The 18,558-nt window shown below is 36.0% G+C and overlaps 2 protein-coding genes across 3 annotated transcripts; one reads left to right on the top strand and one right to left on the bottom strand.

The window, feature by feature from the left end:
• Positions 1 to 4,982: 4,982 nt before the first annotated feature.
• Positions 4,983 to 6,710, top strand: LOC115953494 (protein BIC1-like). Of its 2 annotated transcripts, none has more exons than XM_031071179.1 (2): positions 4,983 to 5,598; positions 6,563 to 6,710. In XM_031071179.1, exons 1-2 carry the CDS (start codon positions 5,090 to 5,092, stop codon positions 6,612 to 6,614), a joined length of 561 nt encoding a protein of 186 aa, XP_030927039.1. In that variant the 5' UTR covers positions 4,983 to 5,089; the 3' UTR covers positions 6,615 to 6,710. The 2 variants fall into 2 exon arrangements, with proteins under 2 accessions (XP_030927039.1, XP_030927040.1); XM_031071180.1 differs by lacking the exon at positions 6,563 to 6,710 and adding an exon at positions 6,329 to 6,528 and having other exon boundaries at positions 4,985 to 5,598.
• Positions 6,711 to 6,950: 240 nt separating this feature from the next.
• On the bottom strand, positions 6,951 to 12,675 carry LOC115954153 (protein CIA1-like). Its single transcript, XM_031072055.1, has 11 exons — positions 12,212 to 12,675; positions 11,973 to 12,119; positions 11,674 to 11,892; positions 11,489 to 11,547; positions 11,318 to 11,383; positions 11,122 to 11,193; positions 9,908 to 9,970; positions 8,958 to 9,027; positions 7,819 to 7,902; positions 7,475 to 7,547; positions 6,951 to 7,369 (listed from the first exon to the last, which is right to left on the bottom strand). The coding sequence occupies exons 1-11, from the start codon at positions 12,425 to 12,427 to the stop codon at positions 7,356 to 7,358; spliced, it is 1,083 nt and encodes a 360-aa protein (XP_030927915.1). The 5' UTR covers positions 12,428 to 12,675; the 3' UTR covers positions 6,951 to 7,355.
• Between the last annotated feature and the right edge of the window lie 5,883 nt (positions 12,676 to 18,558).

Genomic DNA, 18,558 nt, shown 5'->3' with positions numbered 1-18,558 from the left:
TACAATTCATCTATAGCTATAAAATTTATCTGGGGCAATTGAAGTGATAATAATATACAAGAAAATAAGTAAACAGTTGCCCAAGAAATTGGTTACTAGACTGTAAGATAATCTTTGATAAAGCATGTAGTAATGACCTACGTACCTTATTGGCAATAAGGAATTTAGCTTAGCAATCATGGTTTCCATTAGTATGCTTCTGTCCTTTCACCCAGTTGTGCCATAAAAGGAAGCCACTCTTGACGCCCTTATTGAATACCCTGTAACTATTCGCCAGTTTAAGTTACTCATGCGTGGCTTTGTGCTCAGCTATTTTCATAGTAGGAGCCCTTTGTGATTTATATTTTATCGTCTTCACGATTGCAAATTTGCAATAACTGAAGCAAATTCATAACGTAATTCTCAGTGTGTTCGCAGCAACAATCTTTTCAGGAGTCCTTCCCCACCTCATAGTTTACACAAGATATTCCTCACAATCCTGTCCAGAATTATTCTCATAGATTTTGTTTTATGCTTATTAGAGAGATAGTCAAGTGACTCAAGTCATAGTAATCAGTCTCACGTCATTTGCCTGCCTTGCTTTCTCTCAAACCCTAAAGCAATTACTTGCTTACTCCAAGTTTTGAGTCTTTTGACCAGGCATCTTATTGGCCTCTTTTCACTATTTATTACAAGTATTTTTATTTTGTGAATAATAATAAAAATAATAATGATGATGATTATAAAGGTAGAGGGATCAATTCAGAATGGTGCATATTTTAATTCCCAAATTAAGTAATGCTTACAAAACCAAAGTGATAAGAAGTGAAGTGAAAAAGGGAACTTTACACTTCTCATCCAAGTGCCATCTCATAGGGTAAGGGCCTTGTAGCTTAATTAGCACATCCTCATACATAGTGCATGGAGGTCTAGGAGGAAAGGATTTGAATTGCAGGAACACGACACTTTTGCAAAATGGTGGAATATGTTGTTATCCTTGACAATAATCTATTGTTACCAATTACCTTGGAAACTTGATTGCGGAAAGGTGTTGACTGACATGGACCAAAATAAATGGACTAAAGTGGATCAAAATACAAAATGGATCAAATTAGAGCAAAGTAGACCGAATTGGATCAAATTGTACCAAAATGAACTGAAGTGGACCAAATAGACCAAATTGGACCAAAACAGGGGGCTGCTCCACATTGTAGGCAAGGTGGCCACAGGACCACCTTAGCCTAGAAAAAAATTATTATTATATATAAATTTTATAATTTTTATAATTTTTTTACCCTTAAAAAAAAATTGTGATCACCCTAAATTTTTTTAGGCCCAACATAATTAAATTTTGGACAAACTTAGTTGTAAACTAAGGCTATAACTCATAAACCAAATTGGACCGAAGTGGACCAAAATAGGGATGGCTCCACATTGAAGGCAAGGTGGCCACAGAACCACCCAAGCCTGGAAAAAAATAATTATTATATATAAATTTTAAAAGTTTTATGACTTTTTTACCCTTAAAAAAATTGTGATCACCCTAAATTATTTTAGGCCCAACATAATTAAATTTTGGACAAACTTGGTTATAAACTAAGGCTATAACTCAACTCAATATTTTTTTTATTGCATGTGAACTTTGATAAATTCATCATTGGATTACATTTTCTTCTTATATCACTTCATACTTGCAAAATTTCAAGAAAATCAAAAATCAATAGCTATGTCATCAATCAAATGTTTAAATTTCAAATTTTTGTACTCTAAAAATATACATAAAAAATAAGTTTATGGATCGAATAGTAAATAACATCCGATTGACATGAAATGTGTTTTAAGAATATAAAGAACATGCAATTCAATAGTTAGATTTTCAAAATATGTAGTTATATTAATTTGTTTAGTGAGAGTTAACTAAGTTTGTAGCCAAACTTTGTCCTTAAATTTTGGTCCACTTAACAATATATTAAGCCCTTACAAACAAAAACAAAAAAAAAAAAAAAAAAAAAAAAAAAAAAAAAAAAGAAGCCTAAGAAAAATTTTATTGAACTGAAATTTTGAAAGAGATGAGACTTACAGTATTGATAATGAAACCATCATACAAAGATTTCAAAATTAAAAAATTAAAAAAAATAAAAAAATAAAAAACTCGTAGAATAAAATGTAAGACTTTATGCATTTACGTGTGTGTGTGTGTGTTTTGTCAACATATGGAATTCTGTTTTTATTAGATTTTGTATAATTTAAGTTTCTTAATGATTACCTTGGAAAAAATTCTTTAAACCGTCATTGGATCAAAATATACGCTAATGTGGCTCTAGAGGAACATAGCAACAAACAACAAATATTACGCATTTTTAAATATTAATATTATAGTATTATGTGTTGGTGTTGAGGGAAAATCTAATCTACCAACAAGTCTAATGTGGAGTTGTGGACTACTGCATAAGGTTTATTGTTACAAGGGGTCCATACTTCTCTAGGATCTAGATGTGTCTTTTGTAACCATAGCAGGTAATAAGTGTATATTTGGATTGCACTGAAAACAGCAGACGTGCACATCTGCGTTTTTTTGTGTGAATATTGTGCATTGTTCATGGGATCCACAAATATGGATTTCAACAAATTTTTCTTTACGGCACTATTCACACATTTAAAAATTATTTTGCTATAATGTTTTCAGTAATAAGTCATATCCAAATAGACCCTAATAAGGCTAATTATGAAAGATTTTAAGGTACAATGAAATCGGAGCATAACTAGTCTTGAATAATATTGAGACACGACGTGGTTTCATGCGTGAAAGAGAAAAAAAAAAAACAGGCCCATGTGGACCGCGTGCTTTTCCATTTGGAGTGGGATCACCTTGTCTTAAGAACTCAACTTCACCTAGCTTGGACTAATTCAGATTGCGTGCGTGTAAATGCAATACTTACATATTGGACGAATTCTGTCTATTCAGATCAGCCATCCCCATCTGAAAACCTAAAAAAAGGTTTTTCTAAAAAAAAAAAATAAAGTTAATTAAAAAATTTTATTAAAAAAAAAATCAAGCAATCAAGGAATAAAATTTTTAAAATTAAGTTATTTTTCACCACTATCCAGTATCCACAAGTATTACACGGGCTGCAATAATTTCCAGTTACGTATTTATGAGATTAATTATATGTATTATAGGTTTCTCAAAAAAAAAAAAAAAAAAAAAAAAAAAAAAAGCTATATGTATTAGGTTTTTAAAACTGTAATGGTTAAAGAATCAAAAATGAGTGATTTTTTATTTTTATTGAACCGATCGATTTAGGACCCAATTTTTGTTGAACTATTCAATTCAATTTTTAAAATAGTGCTTAATTAGTATCACTTGGGGGTGGAATGACAGTGTTCATAATCTAATTTTCTCTATTTAAGGTTTATTTGAAATCTGTTTATTTTGTTGAAACTGAAAATTTTTTGTTAAAATACTGTAGATAAAGGTAAAAGTTAGTTAAAATAATACAGTGATACCCATAAATAATATAAAAAAATGTAATAAAACTCATAAATAATAGTAAATATAAACTAAATAGTAAAATAATTAAAAAAAATTAAGTCATATCAAATACATACTTAATTTGCGGATTACCTTTTATTAATTTTTTTTAATCAACCAATTAAAGGTACTTTTTGTCCTTTTAGTTTTATTATTTATATTATTTGTCATCTCAACCCCTAATGGCCAAGAATCTCTCTATTTTATTTGTGTATGGGCTTCTTTTTTTTCTTTTTTTTAAATCAACTAACTATTGGTGCCTTTTGTCCTTTCAGTTTTATTTTGTTATATCATTTGTCATCTCAACCCCTAATGGCCATGTACGACAAGAAGAGGACTGTCCTTGCATCGGGATCACATGCACGATATAGATACGCTTGAGTAATGAGTAAATTTTATAAGCATAAAGAAATTGTGATTTTTTATTTTAATGCAATTAAAATATATGTCTTGTTATTTAAAAATATGTTTGAAAATATATGTAAATAAAAAAATGTGTAAAAATATATATAATATTATTTAAAAATTAAAAATATGTGTTTGAGTTACCATTCCAAATGAGACCTTATTTCTTGAGGTGATAATTGACAAATGACAAATTTTACACACTTTCATACCATTTTAACTATACATTAACTATAACTTATTACCTAAATACTTATGGAAAATAAATATGAATTTTATACTTGTCTATAATCATTATATACGCACTTGAGAGTGCAAAGATCATGCACGTATGTATTCATGAATTTCATGTTTATAGGTGGCAAAGAACTAGCTAGGTCAAAGAATGATTTATTATTTTATGTAATAATTGCATGTAATATTTCTTTAACACGAAAAAGATTATGTATGCGAAATCTACTCCCAAAGTATTACACAAAATACAACCTCCCATTTGAGAAGGAGTTTTATATTTAAGAAAATGTCACATAATAAAGTATTGAGCAAACATGAAAATAAGAAAATAAGAAAGAAAGTATCAAAGGATAAAGGGTGGTAGTTTCTGATGAGTCCCAAACTAAAATAAATAGTGTAAGGTGTGTGTTAGGTGTACATCGAAATATCTCTTAGACCTCCCAATCCAGTCTCAATCTCATTAAATAAAAGCAGAATTCCATATTATTTTCTTTTGGTTTCAATAATCTCCCCCTCAAATCGAAACCTGCAACCCTATTGGTTCAAACCCAAAAATCAGACAATTTGCCCCAAAATCAACATCAACTTCACAATCCTCCAAAAATCCATCCAAGGAATCACCCCCATTTCCATGAAACCTCTCATTTTCCTTTTTCCTTTTTCCTTTTTGCATTATATATCATATTTGAACTACCACTCAAATTGGAATCCATTCTCAAACAAGACACGTACACATGTCACTTACCATACAAAAAGAAACCACTTGCGAATGACGTGGAAAATAACTCCCCACCCACTGTCTTTGCTTTATTCCCACACATAAATCCCCCATGTAATCTTTCAACTAAAAGTTAGCAATAGAGAAAGAAGCAAAGTTGAACAACAAGAAGAAGAAGAGGAAGAAAAAGAAGAAGAAGAACCATTTCCCATTCTCATTGCATGAGAAAAAAACCCCCCACCAAAATGGATAACCAAAATTCAGCTGAATTCCATTGCCATATTCCTTCTCAACCACTAGAGTCCAAGAAAATCCATCGCCCTTATTATAACAATGAAACTGAACAAGAAAGCCCTTCCTATGATAATGATGGTGATGATAACAAGGTTACACAAGGCTCATCTTCAAAAACCAGTCACTTTGACAAGAAGGAAACTGCATTGCAAGGCCTGCCTTCGAGTCTAGTAGATGTTGGCAAAGAACAGAAGAGCTCTATGGCCATGGTCATGCCAGAAGATAGTGCACGTGAGAGGCTGAAGAGGCATAGAGTTGAGGTGGCTGGTCAGGTTTGGATTCCAGATATATGGGGTCAGGAAGAGCTTTTGAAGGATTGGATAGATTGTTCTGCTTTTGATGCTTCTTTAGTCCCTAATGGAATCATGTCAGCTCGTGCAGCTTTGGCTGATGAGGGAAGGAGAGCAACTTCTAGCGGGTTAAGAATAGAAAACAGGTGTTGAATTTTTTGTTTTTGTAAGATGTTTTTTATTATTATTATTATTGTTTTCAATCACAGTTATGCACGTATCTTAATCTTTTTTCATACTGAAGAAAACATATGTGAATGATTTCCTGGCTTTGAGGTTCATAGATTGCAGCAAAATATTGGTGATATTCCTTCTTGTTCTTCCTGGTCTCTAGGTCTAGTTGTGATTCTATAAATAAGACTTTTAATTATAAGGAAAAAAAAAAAAAAAGAAGAAGAAGAAGAAGAAGAAGAGAGAGAGAGAGAGAGAGAGAGAAGGAAAACCATAATAAATAGAAACTTCTGATTTTTTTTTTTTTTGGTTTTTTGATAATTCTGTTGATGAATATGTGGTTCGAAAGAAAATGATTTGGTTTTTTAAAATCTGTAGTTTAAATGACTTGAGATCAAGTATGAAATGATAGTTTTTTTTTTTTTTCTTTTATTGAAGAAATTTATGAAGGGGGATCTAAGTTTTACTAATATGTGAATTTGAAATGCAATTCCAGAACATCATAAGTGTTTTTCTTTGAGCAAAATCCAAAAATAATATCATGTGTTTTATATTTAAATCAGGCAAAAGAATCTAGGTTTTCTTTACAATGTGAACTTGAAATGAAATTCCATAATAATAACATCATAAATGTTTTTTTTTTTTTATCAAAATCTCCAAAAATTATCATGTGTTGATTAAATTTATATTGGATTTACTTGATAGATCCAGGAATTTCAATTCTGCAAATCCAAACCCAGGATGAGGATTTTGAAAAGTATGAAGAGTGCAACATGTTTCTCAATCGCCATTCCTTCTTTTAGTAGGTCATCTTAAATCTTGAATATTTAGCAAATCGATCGTAATTAGCCTGATTGTTCAATGCTTATCTTTCTATTCCTTTTCTAGTCTCTGGACATTAATTTAAAAGGCCTATAAATTCCATTTCTCTACTCTCAGACCTCTCCAGCTTCCAGAAACTATGACGTGGTCCAAGATAATCGAAGAGTAGTTGTGAGAGTTGTAGAAGTGATTAGAAATTTAGAACAATCGGCTAGAGCACCCTAAGGTCTGTATCCAACTGAACCTAATTTTAGTCAGTAAATTACTGCCCAACTCTCTGTAGTTGACTCAGCAATGTAGATTATTTTATTAAGGCTCATACTTTGACACCCAAACAAATGTTGCAACGAATATCACACTTAGCAAAGTAGTAGTAGTGCAATTTCTTGCTCACTGATTTACCAGCAAGGCGTGACTTTCACTATCTACAACCAGATTTCATACATAGGCACTCAATACCACATGCACAGTACTTGCTTTGAACTAATAATCACAGAGAGAAAGAGAATGCAAAGCCAGAGACAAAATTATCTTATAAACAACTTATGGTTCAAATGAGCAGAGCAAATCTGCTGGACAATAATTACAGCCACATTTTCCTTGAGAAAATAACCTTTTCCTGTATTAGACATAATTACCTTGGTTTATCCAATAGGGTAAACTCCCTCCCTACCCAGATGACTGTAGTTTGAAACCTGGCTTCCCCTTTTACTGAGGGGGCTAATGCCATTTAAGCCAAAAGGCTTGGCTAAATAAACTATCTTGATATTTCACAAAACTTCAATTAATGTAGAATTTGTACAATCACTCATTCAGACATAATTGGCATCAAAAAATAATAATTAGAAGTTGGAGCCGTTTCGTGAAGCTAGCTTCCATATCTTTATCGTACCATCATCACTTGCAGTAGCTAGTAGCCATTTCCTGATGATTGACCAAAAAAAAATGTTATTACAGATTGATGAGACTTTAAATGTCCATGGCAAATTGACAAATAGAACATTTTTATGCTCAGCAAGACATGTTGACCTGTACATAGTGAAGCCAGTTCCCATATCTTGACCGTACCATCATCACTTGCAGAAGCCAATAGTCGTTTTTCCTAATATAAAGGAAAATGCCAACACAGATAAATGAGACTAAAACGGTAAACAGATGAATAAAACGCCTTTTAAGCACGGCAAGATGTGGTTACCTGATCTATCAAAATATCAAGAAAACATTTTTCACAAACAATGAAATTGTTAGTATATTTTGGGCACCCATAACCCATCCAACCACAGGATTTCATCATGTGTGAAGAGGATTTTGTAGCTATGTGAGTGGCCATGTGAATAGGGTTGCACTTGAGATTTTCTAGTAAGAAATCTTACCCCAGGGCTCCATTGCACTGAATTTATATCCATGCCATGTGCCTTTTCCTCCTTCAGCAGCAACTTATATGAAGGTCCATCAACCTGTTATAAAAGCAACAATAGAGTTGATAATCTCAATTGGTAGTTTCAAACTCCATAAGTAAAAAATCAGGTATATAGAATTTCGAAGAATTTCTAAAGGTTACACTGCACAATCTGCTAAATTGGTTTTCTCAGACTTGATAAAATCCCCCCTCCCCCCCTTTTTTGTTGATAAAAAATAAGTTTTATTGATATCAAAAATGGAACATCCTTGTACACTCCCAGTGTACAAGGGGTCAAACAATTCAAGTATAAAAATCCCCCTAAAAACTTCATAAAAGGTCAATAAAAACTTCACTCTTCCGTTTTAAAAGACCTATGAGAGAACCACCGTACAGGTGTTAGTGTAAGTGGATAAACATTATTGTCATCATCAAGATATTAATTTTAAACTCATTCCTCCAACTGACATGACTACCAACAAAATAAATTGACAAAGAAAGTTCCCCGTCGCTCATCTCTACAAAGGACATATAATTCATTCTAGAAAATTAATTTAAATAAGAATATCACTTGCAGGTACAGTTTGTCATGTTCTAATAATTCAAACTAATCTCTATTATTGATTTTTTTTTTTTTTAAAAACACATTATATGTATGTCTCAGACGCATCCACAAGGGGTTCTATACATGGTCCCTCCAAGAAATCATAAAGTGTTTGCAGGGATACTAACATAAACATCCCAAACAATTTTTTGATTAGTAAGTTACACAAGCACCCGATGAATCTTGAACCCACGACTTACCCTCCACTTTACTCTTAACAAGGAAAGGAGATGCAATTTGAGCTTGAGCTCATTGGCATAAACACCCCCAATGAAGTGGGGGCAGGAAATAAATATTCAGATCACATAATCTAGAGGATCTTCTCCCCTAAAAATATAAAAATAATAATCCTCAGCACACATGGAAGCTAATATGCATCAGGACAGTGGAGATCAATGCCCATTAATTATATCCATTTCAGAAATAATGATGATAATGCAGCATTGTCAGTATTAATGTCAATAAATAATAGCATGTAATGAAAAAGGTGAAGGGATATTATTGAATACCAAACCATCTTTGTCCTCCACAAAAAATCGTATGGCATCATCAGCTGCTCCACTGGCAATAATACCCTCACTGTCATATTCACAAAGAGAATATAATTAAGTCATGGTGGGACAACTTTTTTTGAAAAATAAACAAATAAAAGGAAAGAGTACAACTGCTTCATGTAGGAAAGAACACTTGTATTAAGTTCACTCAAACCCCACTCCACACACACACACACATATAATGGGCATACAAATATATGAACTTATGTATGTATGTAGCATTGTACATATTTTGATTGAATAAGATGAATGTAACCAAACCAAATTGAGGGCTAAGTCGATACAACAGTCCCTCCCCCCCACCCCCTCTCTTTTATATGAAAGAATGTTAGCTAAAGTTAACTTGAGTATTATATAATATCTAATCTTTCTTATATGCTATTTGAACTCTAAGAGGCCAAACAATTGTGATAGAGGATAGGATGGTAGTGATAAGTTAATACCCTTCAGCACAAAAATCGAGCTTTTCAGACCAAGCATATGACTAGCCCTCAAGTTTAGCATTTGAGTTTAGGAATGGTATAAACACTATTTGATGTCTTAATGATGCAAGTAGAAACAAAGGCTTTCCTTAGCCTCTCCTTATTCCCCTTTTCTTGTGTTTGTGTATGTGTTTTGTGGGTGAGGTGGGGGTTGAGTAAGAAGAAAACATGTGCAGTCACACCCATATTATCATGGCAGAGTATATAGACAATTTACTATTTACGATTTCTGTGTAGCTGTTTGTAATGCTAATTTAACATTAAAAGGGTGAGTAAATGGGGTTTAAATCTGAGAAAGTTTACAAAAATAGAAGTAAATAGACCCACAAATGGGACAATTTTTTTTCTTGTAATTAGTTCAACTGTCACTACCATTTTTTTATATAAGTAAAACAATGATCAGTGAAGTTCAACTGTCACTACCTTGACCAATGAACTGAGAAAATTGTTCGATCATGATAACCTGTGATAGTGCAGAGATGTCTCCTGAAAACCCAAAAGGAGGAACCTTGTATTAGTGTTCAAATAAGCAGTCAGATATAAAAGTGTAAAAGACTCGGCAATAAGCACCGCTTTATCAAATAATACAGGCTAAATAAATTAACTTTGATTCCTTTGTGATGTATGATATGGTTAATGAAGCAGGTATTATGAAAACAGCATTACAACATTGCATAATTTCTGTTCAACAGTAGATGACTCGTCCCCATGGAAAAGCATCAAGATAATATTGATTATGCTATTTTTGTATATAATTTTGGAAAAAAATGAAACAAACATTATCAGATGAAAACATCCCCTCTAGGCCTCACAGTAAAATCTTGAAAACCTGAATAACTCACTAATATCCCAAACCATGTATATAATTACAGATTTTTTTTCTCTTTTAAGCAAATAATGTATTTATTTATAAAAGCACTAATGGGATCCAACTCAAGTACAGAGGAAGTATACAAGAGAACATAAAAGAATAAGTCTAGCATAAGCCATATCCTTCTTGTTTCCTTTACAAGCATTGATTTTCTTACTCTTGAAAGTATAAACTTGTAAGAAATATATTATATTCAGCAAACACCAAATTTCTTCATAATAATAGTGATCGTGGAACACCCTCATCCCCCCAGTGGCGTGTGTGTGGACAGCCTAGGGGAGAGTGGGGGATGTCACACCCATGCACATCTGTGTGTTTGTGAAGTTCAGAACAACCTAGCTTCAAAATACTAGGTTTCCTATCACAGACAAGAGAAGAAAATAAATCCAATCTCACCTAGACATGATATTAGTATCAAAAGGCAACAAGGTGGAAGGGATGGAGATTCAGATTCATATATAACAAGTGAATTCCTAGAGAAAATTGGTTTTACACATGCTCTCTAGTCCCTACTTCATTGCTTGGTGCTAACAGAAAGTCCATCAAATATTTCTTATATTTAGGAATAGAAGGAGCTGAAGTCCTCCACAAACTGTTGGAAATACATACACACATACCCTGTACCCTCCCATTAATAGAATATCTCAAACAGTATTGTAGAAGTTCCTAAATGTGCAACACCAAACGCAAATTCTGCCGCCCCAAAAAAAAAAAAAAAAAAAAAAAAAAAAAATGCTAATACATATAAGGGTAGCATAGTCCTCACCAAGGAGCATAGCCATCAGCAGATTGCATACTTGTGCTGTCCATTTCCCATATCTTTAGAGTAAGATCATCACTGCAAAAACCGCGCATTACCATTTCAATTCATCTTGCCACTATAATTTAAACAACATATTTTCCCACCAATGCCATTAAACGAGTACCAAAAGGAAAAGACACATCTCGATTATTTCACCTACCTACATGTGACCATTTTATCTCCGGTTTTGTTGAAAGAAAGTGCCCAAACCGTCGAAGAATGACCACTGACATATCATTAAAACATCATTAACACTCATACATATATATATTTGCACTCAGACAAAAATACACTATTACACAAAGAGGTTAAGGATTCAAATGTAGATTACTTGTTAGGTTCACCTAAAGTCTGAACACACTGCCAATCATCATCATCGTCTGCCCAAACCTACAAGTTATTGATCAAAAATCGACACGTAATCAAAAACTGAATTTTCTTCATAAAAAAGGCAAATTCATAGACACACACAAAAAAAAAAAAAAAAAAAAAAAAAAAAAAGCAGAAACATTTTACCTTAACAGTGTTATCATAGCTACAAGAGAACAAAACATCCAATGTAGGATGCCACAGAACCATCTTAACATCCTGTGAATGTCCTTGCAAAACCGAAACACACTCGAACTCGTTCCCCGGCTGCGCTTCCCAAATCCAAACCGACTTATCCCGGCCACACGTGGCGAGCAGCGTCCCGGCCGCGTTCCACGACACGCTTTTCACTTCATTTTCATGACCCTAAAAATTGATAATAACAACACTAGTTAATGTACACAATTTACACAACCAATGTACAAAGTTTTTATTATTATTATTACCTCTAATGTGGAAACACATTCGAAATCACCACCAACGTTTTCCCAAATTGAAGTGGTGGCATCGAAGCTAGCAACGGCTAGTAATTTTCCTGATGGAGACCAGGAGCAAGATCGGACGGTTCTCGTGTGCGTGTCTTCTAAAACTGCCTGATTAAATTATCGAGTTTGATAAAAAGAGTTAGTATTTGTGTGCGGGGTGGGGGTGTGTTTGGTTACGGAGATAAGGAAATACTACCAACCTTGCAGTTCCAAGAGGAATAGGAAGAAGAGGAAGAAGAAGGAGAAGGATTTTGTTCCCAGATTCGAACGGTTTTGTCGCCGCTGCAAGAGGCGAAGACGAGAGGGGTTTCGGCGGTGCCGGTGGCCGGGTTCCAAGCGAGGCTCCATACTCTGTCGGTGTGGCCATCGAGAGTTTGGAGTAGTTTCAGCTCGCAAGCTCCTTCGTGAAACTCCATGGAGAGTTGAGTGATGAGTCTGTGATCAGTGTGTGAAAAAGAAGTTTTTGAGATTTGGGGGTTTAGGGGAAAACGTTTTTCGGTAATTTGATTTTCTTTGTTTTGTTTTGTTCGTGTGCGGTGCTGTGCTGAGGACGAGGACGAGTTGATTTGGTGGTGGTGTTTGGCACGCGCGGAGACGCGTCGGAAGTTTAGGGTTGGAGGAGCGTGGTGTACTCGTGCTTATGTTTGAGTTCTTTTTATTGAGTTGGCGGCGGCTTTCTTTTCCCTTTCTATTCATGGGCCCGTATTCCGGCAAAATTTGCGGAATAATAGTTTTTTAGAAAAAAAATTTATGTGTAACACTGTTTTTTAAACTATTTTGTATGTTAGACTTTTTGTGGAACTATTTTATAAGTTAGGCTGTTTTTAGAAGTCAAGTTTGGCAAACTTGAGTTTGGTAAATTTTTTTGGCCAAAATTGGAAGCTAACATTGTTTGTCAAACAATATAATTAATAGGTCATGTTTTGAAAGTATATTCCAAACTAACATTTCGAGTCTAAGAGGCTCGATTTATGACCTATAAATCGAATCTTTGAGGCTCGGTTTTCATGTTCTGATTAGGCGTGAAGTGACACTTTTTCATGTTTTGATCAAGTCTGAAGTGACACTTTTTTCATATGGCGTTCACCTAAAAATCGAGTCTTAGATACTCGATCTTTTTCTTTTTTGGTAAGTTTACTCATGCACCAATGGGGGTTGCAGCGTCATGTGCCAAGGAGCTAGTCAGGCCCTTAGCTTGCACATGTCCCCTCTAAACTTTGTTTTCCCTCCTGGAGAAGTGGTAAAGAAGATGGGAAACAAACAGCCTAGTGTCGAACAAAAGAAGACAACACGTGAACAAACTTTTATTTGAAAATATTGAGTTGACAGTACACTTCACAAGTCACACTAGCTCAGCAACCACTTACTTTTATAAGATACACTCAATCACCAAACTACACGTGCTTCACTCTACATACTTCACACTTCACAAATGAGAACCAAAAAAGACTTTGCAGAGAACAAACAAAAGAAGAGACTCCATGCCATGTGAGAGGTCTGGTGAGGAGCAAAAGAAGAGCACTTGCGACGAAAGAAGAGTCCATGCCATGTCTCACGTCCTAACCATCAAATCTGACTAATATCAGTTTTTTTGATTGCTTCTTTTGGTTTTCTTTGGAGGTTCAAACTGTCTAGTTATTAATCAGGTTTTAGAGACTCGATTTCCAGATGGACGCCATGTGGAGAATGGCCAAATCAAACCTGATTAGAACATGAAAACCAAGTCTCTAAAACTCGATTTATAAACCCTAAATCAAGTTTTAGAAACTCGAGATGTTATTAAAAAATATAGTTTCAAAACCATGCCTACTAAATAGTTGGGAAAATGGGGTTAATTCCCAATTTTGACCCATTTTTTCAATTCAAAACCCCTCCCTTCTTTCTTTTACTATTTTCTTTCTTCTTCTTTTTTTCTTTTTTTCTTTTTTTTTTTTTTCAATAAACATAAGTTTAGGTGAGGAGAGGCTACTCCATACTGAGTCCAAATTTTCTATCATACTCTTCTTACTCCACTATATACTCCACAAATTAAAACATGCAACATGTTCATCTATTTTATTAAATGCTAAATTTATATCTTCTATTATTTCAATTTCCTAAATATGATGGGTTATTTATTTTAGAAAATTAAAATAATAAAAGGCATAAATTTAGCATTTAATAAAATAGATGGACATGTGGCATGTTTTTATTTGTGAAGTATATAGTGAAGCAGAAAAAGTGTGATATAAGATTTGAATTCCTCCATACCAGGGCTAGGGGGATTCAGATCCTTTAGATTTCTTAAGGTACTCTACCAAATAGATTTCCTTAGATCTTAACCATTCTTTAATGGTTTAATAGTCTAAATTTTGTCATGTTAGCATTCCACTAACAATAATCTTAATTGTTTTGTTTGCAACATTATTTTATTATTTTAAGAGTATTATTAGTGGAATAATGATATGGTAGAATCTAGACTCTTAAATCATAAAAGAGTGGTTAAGATTTAAGGAAATCTATTGGTAGAATACCCTAGGAAATCCAAAAGATTTGAATCTAGGCCTAGGCCAGGGCCAAGGCAAACCGCAGGTATCAGAGGAGACTTACATTGGACTTAAGATTGCCTACCAAGGAGAATTGCTGACGGTAGGACTCAAACCTAGGTCTTTTGGGCGAAGCATTCGAGCCTTACTAACTGAACCAACCCCGTTGGCATTTTCTTTCATATATTCTCCCCCAGTCTTGTGGTAGATAAGGTCATAAGGTGATTTTTTTTTTTTTTTTAATTATAAATTGAGGTTGGAAACTAAAGTGTGTTTAGGAGTTTATATAATAAAGTAGTATTTCACCTTTATTTCATTAAAAAAAAAAAAAAATTGTGGTTCTCCCACTTTTGATTAGGGGTATTTATCCAATGACTAATATTGACCAAACCATTTGAAATCGGCTTCAACCATCAAAAGAAAAAGAGAAGAAATTGATGGACATCAGTTCGATGACTAATAATACCTTCAAAATGTAGGCACGAACACAAAATCAACCACCTAACCCTTATTATGGATATAAAAACTAATAAAAATAAAATTTCTTAAATGACATAATTTCATTTTAAAAAAATAATTAAAATTTTAATGTTAAAAAAAAAAAAAACTTGTTTTGATAAAGGAATAATTTTAAAACTACAGAAATAGGATCTTCATAAATAAAATAGAAAGCAATTCGATTCACCTTTCTTGAATCGTCACCACTACGATCCATCATTACTCAACCCCTTCTTTGCCTTTCTCTTGTGACAACATCCTCTCGTCGATCAAACCATTTGTCATCAAGATGTTAAGGCAATCTTAATGTGATTTGGCTTTCCCCTATGCAATAATGGAGCCTCATTTTTTTGGAAAACCAACCATGTTGGTAGTGTTAAATACCCTTCACTTTTGAAAGGGATGTTTGAGAGGGAATATTTATTCAATTTGATTTCCTTTTGCTATTCAATTTATTCCAATTAAATTGCCAAACAAAATAATAGATAGGATAAGCCCATTAACATCTCTTTTCTTCCTCATTGGTTTTCCTCCTAGTAACTAGAGATGAGGATGGATGGGTCCTCCCTTCTATCTTCTTAATATATATATATATATATATATATATATATAGAGAGAGAGAGAGAGAGAGAGAGAGAGAGAGAGAGAGAGAGAGAGAGAGAGAGAGAGAGAGAGAGAGAGAGAGAGAGAGAGAGAGAGAGAGTTTCAACCTATGACGTTCGCTCTTAATGATAGCTCTTTATCATCATATCAAGACACCAATCAGTTTTTGGTGTAAACAATAATTGAATCCCAGATATCTTATACAATCATTAAAAACTTTAACAATTGAGTTAAAGGAAACTCATTCTTAACCTTCGTTCTGTTTGTTTCGGCATTAGAGTTTTCTAGAAAATGATTCATTTTTCAAAAAGTATTTTCTGGAAAACTATCTCATTTTTCAGTTGTACGGCACCGAGATCCCAAAGCCCACACCGGCCTTGAGCCCAGGCCCATACTGGCCTTGAGCCCAGGCCCATGCTGGCCTTGGGCGCAGGCCTAGCAAAAAGGTCTAGTTACCCTGCGCTCTTCATGAAATTGCCTTAATATAAAAACAAGTTTTGGGTATTGAATTCCAAGAGGTGATCGGTTAAAGTTTCCCGGTTAAGCATGTGCGCCGTGACCGGGAAAATCATGATATGCACGGGAAACTGTGTTGCCGAATATAGTCGATCAAGATGGAACCAAGTTCCAAGACCATAAATGCTACACCGCCCTCTCACCTAAACATCCACTTTAACCAGATAATATTGGACCTTCAATAGCACTAACGATGACTGTAATCATAATCTCCCCACTAACCTTGGCTATAAATAGAAGAAAGTTGGGAGAAGAAGGGGTTCAGAAAAACTGAGAGAAAACAGTCAAGTGAGAGAGTATCAACTGAGTATTGTTTTGAGTCTCTCTGCCGAGAACGACCCATAGTAGGAAATCCTCAAGCCCACTACAAATAAATTGTGGGCCCAAGTGATTTAAGACCCAGAAGTCTTATACTTGGTTCCTACAATTGGCGCCCACTGTGAGGCACTCCTACGAAACTGTGGTTCGACTGAGACTCAAACGAGGGGAATATCTGAGGAGCATTCAGGAGAGCATACACCGAGCGGCTCCATAGGATCTTCTCGGGGATCAACGTGGAGGGAGAGAAGGAAGAAACGGCGGGAAGATAGGGAGCACCCAAGAGGGGAGGAAAGGTCCGGATTGGGAGAAGGGTCGGCCCAGACACACCGGACGGTTTCAGGTGTCTCGGCGCATCGGCAGTATGATGATAGAGACCGAGAGCTGGAGCGGTTGCACAGACTGGTAATGGATTTAGAGCTGGAAGCAAGGGGTCGGCGACATGGAAGGAATCGCAACCCCCAGCAAAGGAGAAATCAGGGCGAGGAGGGCTCCAGCCGATCTGGTACGCAACGATCCCAAGACCGATCACGATCCCAAGAGTCACACCGGCAACCACGGGAACCACGTCATCGGCGGAATCGCTCACGGTCGCATGGTTACGATGACCAAGGATCAGAATTGCCGGAGGAATGACAGCACCACAATGCCGCCATGGATGCCATGAGCCGAGCCTTGCGGATGGCGACCCGGTCTCCATTCTCCGATGAAATTGAACGGGCCCCAATGCCGAGCAGATTCACGCGACCGCCATTCAATTCGTATGAGGGGAGGACAGATCCCGTGGAGCATGTTAGCCATTACATCCACATGATGTCTTTGCATGCACACAATGATGCATTGATGTGTAAGGTATTCCCCTCTAGTCTCGGCTCTACTGCACTGAGATGGTTCAATGGGTTGCGGAAAGGTTCTATACACAGTTTCGCCGAGCTGATTCAAGAGTTCGGCAGTAGGTTCGTGACCTGCAGCCGAGTGCAACAGCCGGTTGACGCACTACTTTCCATGAAAATGAGAGTCGGGGAAACCCTTCGGAGTTATGCCAGCCGATACTGGGAACTCTACAACGAGATTGGTGGAGGAAATGAGAAAATTGCAACAAGCACCTTCAGGATGGGGCTCCCTGAAGATTCCGAATTACGGGAGTCGCTGACGAGAAGACCCTCTGAGGATATGAGGCAACTGATGAGACGCATAGAGGAGTACAAACGCCTGGAGGATGACCGGCTGCAGAGTAGGGGGAAAGCTCCTTTAGTGGGGAGATCTCGGCAAAGCATTTTGCCGACGAAACCGAAAAGAGACTTCAGAATGCAGGAACCAGAGGTGCAAATCGAAAGGGTTAATGTGGCGTTTAAAGAGCCCGTGCACAAAATCTTGGAACGGATCAAGAACGAGTCATTCTTCAGGTGGCCAAACAAAATGAGGGGCAACCCATCTCGGAGGAACCAAAACCTATACTACACCTATCACAGAGACAAAGGACACACCACCGAGCAGTGTCGGGTATTAAAAGATCATCTCGGACAGCTAGTAAAGGCAGGGTACCTGAAAGAGTTTGTAGCAGATTCCATTGACCGAGAAGCCGGACAGGGCTCCCAACAGAAAAGGAACCCCCTTCCACCACCCCTGGGGGTAATCGAAGTCATCCATACCGCACCAAGAAGAACAGCAGCAGCAAAAAGGGTATTGACAGTGGCTTGCGCGGGGGAAGAATCATCCAAGAAGAAAAAGAGAGTTGGACGGCTAACCATCTCATTCGGAGAAGACGATTTGGAAGGAACGGTCCAACCTCACGACGATGCTTTGGTGGTGACAGCCCGGATAGGCAGATTCCTGGTGAAGAGGGTAATGATTGATCAAGGGAGCGGGGCTGACGTCATGTACCAGGACCTCTTTGAAGGGCTCGGGTTAAAGACCCAGGATTTGGCGAAGTATGACATGCCGTTGGTCTCGTTTGACGGGAGAGTTGTAATTCCCGAGGGGCAAATCTCTCTCCCAGTGGACATGGAAGGCAAGGGAGTTATAGTTACATTCATAGTAGTCCGATCATTCTCACTGTACACCGCAATCCTGGGGAGGCCGTGGAT

This window comes from Quercus lobata, chromosome 7 (genome assembly GCF_001633185.2).
Source record: "Quercus lobata isolate SW786 chromosome 7, ValleyOak3.0 Primary Assembly, whole genome shotgun sequence".
NCBI classification, from domain to species: domain Eukaryota; kingdom Viridiplantae; phylum Streptophyta; class Magnoliopsida; order Fagales; family Fagaceae; genus Quercus; species Quercus lobata.
This window is presented reverse-complemented; position numbering and strand designations above follow the sequence as displayed.